General features: G+C 45.5%; 1 protein-coding gene across 1 annotated transcript; it reads right to left on the reverse strand.

The window, feature by feature from the left end:
* Positions 1 to 213: 213 nt before the first annotated feature.
* Positions 214 to 2,097, reverse strand: LOC309559472 (E3 ubiquitin-protein ligase TRIM11-like; the record flags this gene model as incomplete). Its single annotated transcript, XM_082262744.1, has 2 exons — positions 214 to 762; positions 1,063 to 2,097. The coding sequence occupies 2 exons, from the start codon at positions 2,095 to 2,097 to the stop codon at positions 214 to 216; spliced, it is 1,584 nt and encodes a 527-aa protein (XP_082118870.1).
* Positions 2,098 to 2,396: the final 299 nt, after the last annotated feature.

A 2,396-nucleotide genomic window follows, 5' to 3' on the forward strand; every position in this document is an offset into this window, starting at 1 on the left:
GAAGTGAGGGGGAAAATCTCTCTAATGGAGCCCCAGAAACAGAGCCCCCGGAAAGATTTCACAGCGCTTCACTTTTTCCACATTTTGTTATGTTACAGCCTTATTTTAAAATGGATTAAATTCATTATTTTCCCCCAAAATTCTACAAACAATCCCCCATAATGACAATTAGAATCTTTGCCCTGGGATGTCACCAGCCTTTAGGCAGCTTTCTCACATCTGATTCCCCCCAGATATCTTTATACAACCGTCTCTTACACATAACCCAGCATGGAGGGGCTCGGTGAAGGTGGTGGTGAAGGTGTGGAGGGGTCGGATCGGGTCGCACAGATCATAAAAGGAGATCCTCCCGGCCTCGTAATCCAGATCTATCCTGACTCTGTTACTGGAGACACCGCTGGGTAATCGCATCTTATTACTGCCATGTATCACTGAGTACTGCTTAAAATACAGCCCCAAACACCAGGACTTCTCGTTATATCCAATCCATGATTTACCTCCCCTCCTGTCTATACTGGGGTAACACATCCCGACTCTCCAGCTCTCTGACCCCCCGACATCCACTTCCCAGTAATGTCTCCCTGAGGAGAAACTCTGACTGCTCATCACCTGAGGATGGTAAAATCTTTCTGGTGTTTCGGGGCGATTCTGAGGTGATGAGACAGAAGATACAATTTTCCTGTCATCTGATATATGTAGATCATTGCTAGCTGTAGTCACATCCAGTAATATGTCTGTAACCCCCGACACCCCCGATGTTTCCTGTACAGCCCTAATCCTTGGACCTCTAGGCTGGCTAAATAAGTGTTGTACGGTGGGGGTGGGTTGAGGGGGTGGCCTGGATGTATGTATGGTGGAGGTGGGTTGGGGTTGTGGCCTGGATGTATGTATGGTGGAGGTGGGTTGAGGTTGTGGCCTGGGTAGATGTATGGTGGAGGTGGGTTGGGGTTGTGGCCTGGATGGATGTATGGTGGAGGTGGGCCTAGATAATGGAATTTCGATGAGAACTTTGCTCATTGTAGTAGAATGTGGATAGACACGTGTGCCTGTACATTTCTCTACATTTGCCCCAGACATGATATCAGATAAACCTGTGTATAATGTGTTTAAGATATCAGTCATATCCAGATCCCCTCCATCATGGAGGAGTTTATCATGTCTCTCTCTGTCCCCATCATCTCCATCCTCAGTATCACACAAGTCTCCTGTGTCTGATTCCTGTAGGACAGTCAGTGGATCCGTCAGGTTACAGAGCTCCTCAATGTCACCCATCTTCCTGGACAACTCGTCCTTCTTTATTTCCAGCTGCTGGATAATATCAGACAGTGGTAGTGAGATCCGCTCTGCTTTCTTGTGGATCTCACTCAGGGCTTTCTTTTCCAGGTCTTCCAGCCATCTTCTGAGATCTCTGAACAGGGCAGTGACTCTCTCCGTTTCATTATCTACTTTTCCTTGTATCTTCCTCCTCTGTTCCTCCAGACTCTGGACTATATCTCCAATCTCCTCTCTTTTTGTCATCATTTTCTGCAGAACATTTCTCAGTTCCCTCTTCTTCATCTCAGAGGCCTCGTACAGAGTCTCCACCTGGTGTCCCCGGTGTTTTCCATCCGTCCTGCAGGACATACAGATGCAGGTAGAGTCCCAGGTGCAGTAATACTTAAATAGTTCCTTATGGACGGAGCATTTCCTGCTCTCCAGGGAAGTGGTGGGGTCACATAAGACGTGTTCTGATGACTTGTTGTGGACTCTCAGGTGATTCTCACACAGAGAAGCTTCACAATGCAGACAGGATTTCACAGCAGGTACAGCAGCGTGAATACAGTAAGTACAGGAGACTTTGGTTTTCTTCTGGTCACCCTGTGAAGTCTGGAGGGTCTCCAATATCTTACACAGAGTAATGTTCTTCTGAAGGAGACGTTTCTTGAATTTGTTTCTACATTCAGGACAGGAATATCCTCCAGACCCCTCCTGTTCATCTAGCAAACGGCCAATACAGTCCCGGCAGAAGTTGTGTCCACATTCCAGGGTTACCGGATCCGTAAAAATGCTCAGACAGATGGAACATTGCAGATCAGCTCTCAGATGAGAAGACGCCATCACTGACAGAAGAAGAGTAAAGAGTGAAGTCAGACGGGCTTATTTATTAAGATAGAAAATAATGTACAAAGTCCAGTAAATAAAATTCCGACTGCAATGTGATTGGTTGATGGCTTTACTGTACTTTGCATATTATCATTGCTCTTTGAACTTCCTTATGCAATATTCCTGAATAAAACCATAGAGCAAAGGCTGTGCTCCATGTTTTTCTACGCAGAGGTTGTGTAACCATATACTCATCAAAGACCGCATCATTGTTTTTAAAACCTTTAAGATTTATTTAATTTTCATTCTTTTAC

This window comes from Pelophylax lessonae (assembly GCF_965119305.1).
Source record: "Pelophylax lessonae genome assembly, chromosome: 1".
Classification (NCBI taxonomy): domain Eukaryota; kingdom Metazoa; phylum Chordata; class Amphibia; order Anura; family Ranidae; genus Pelophylax; species Pelophylax lessonae.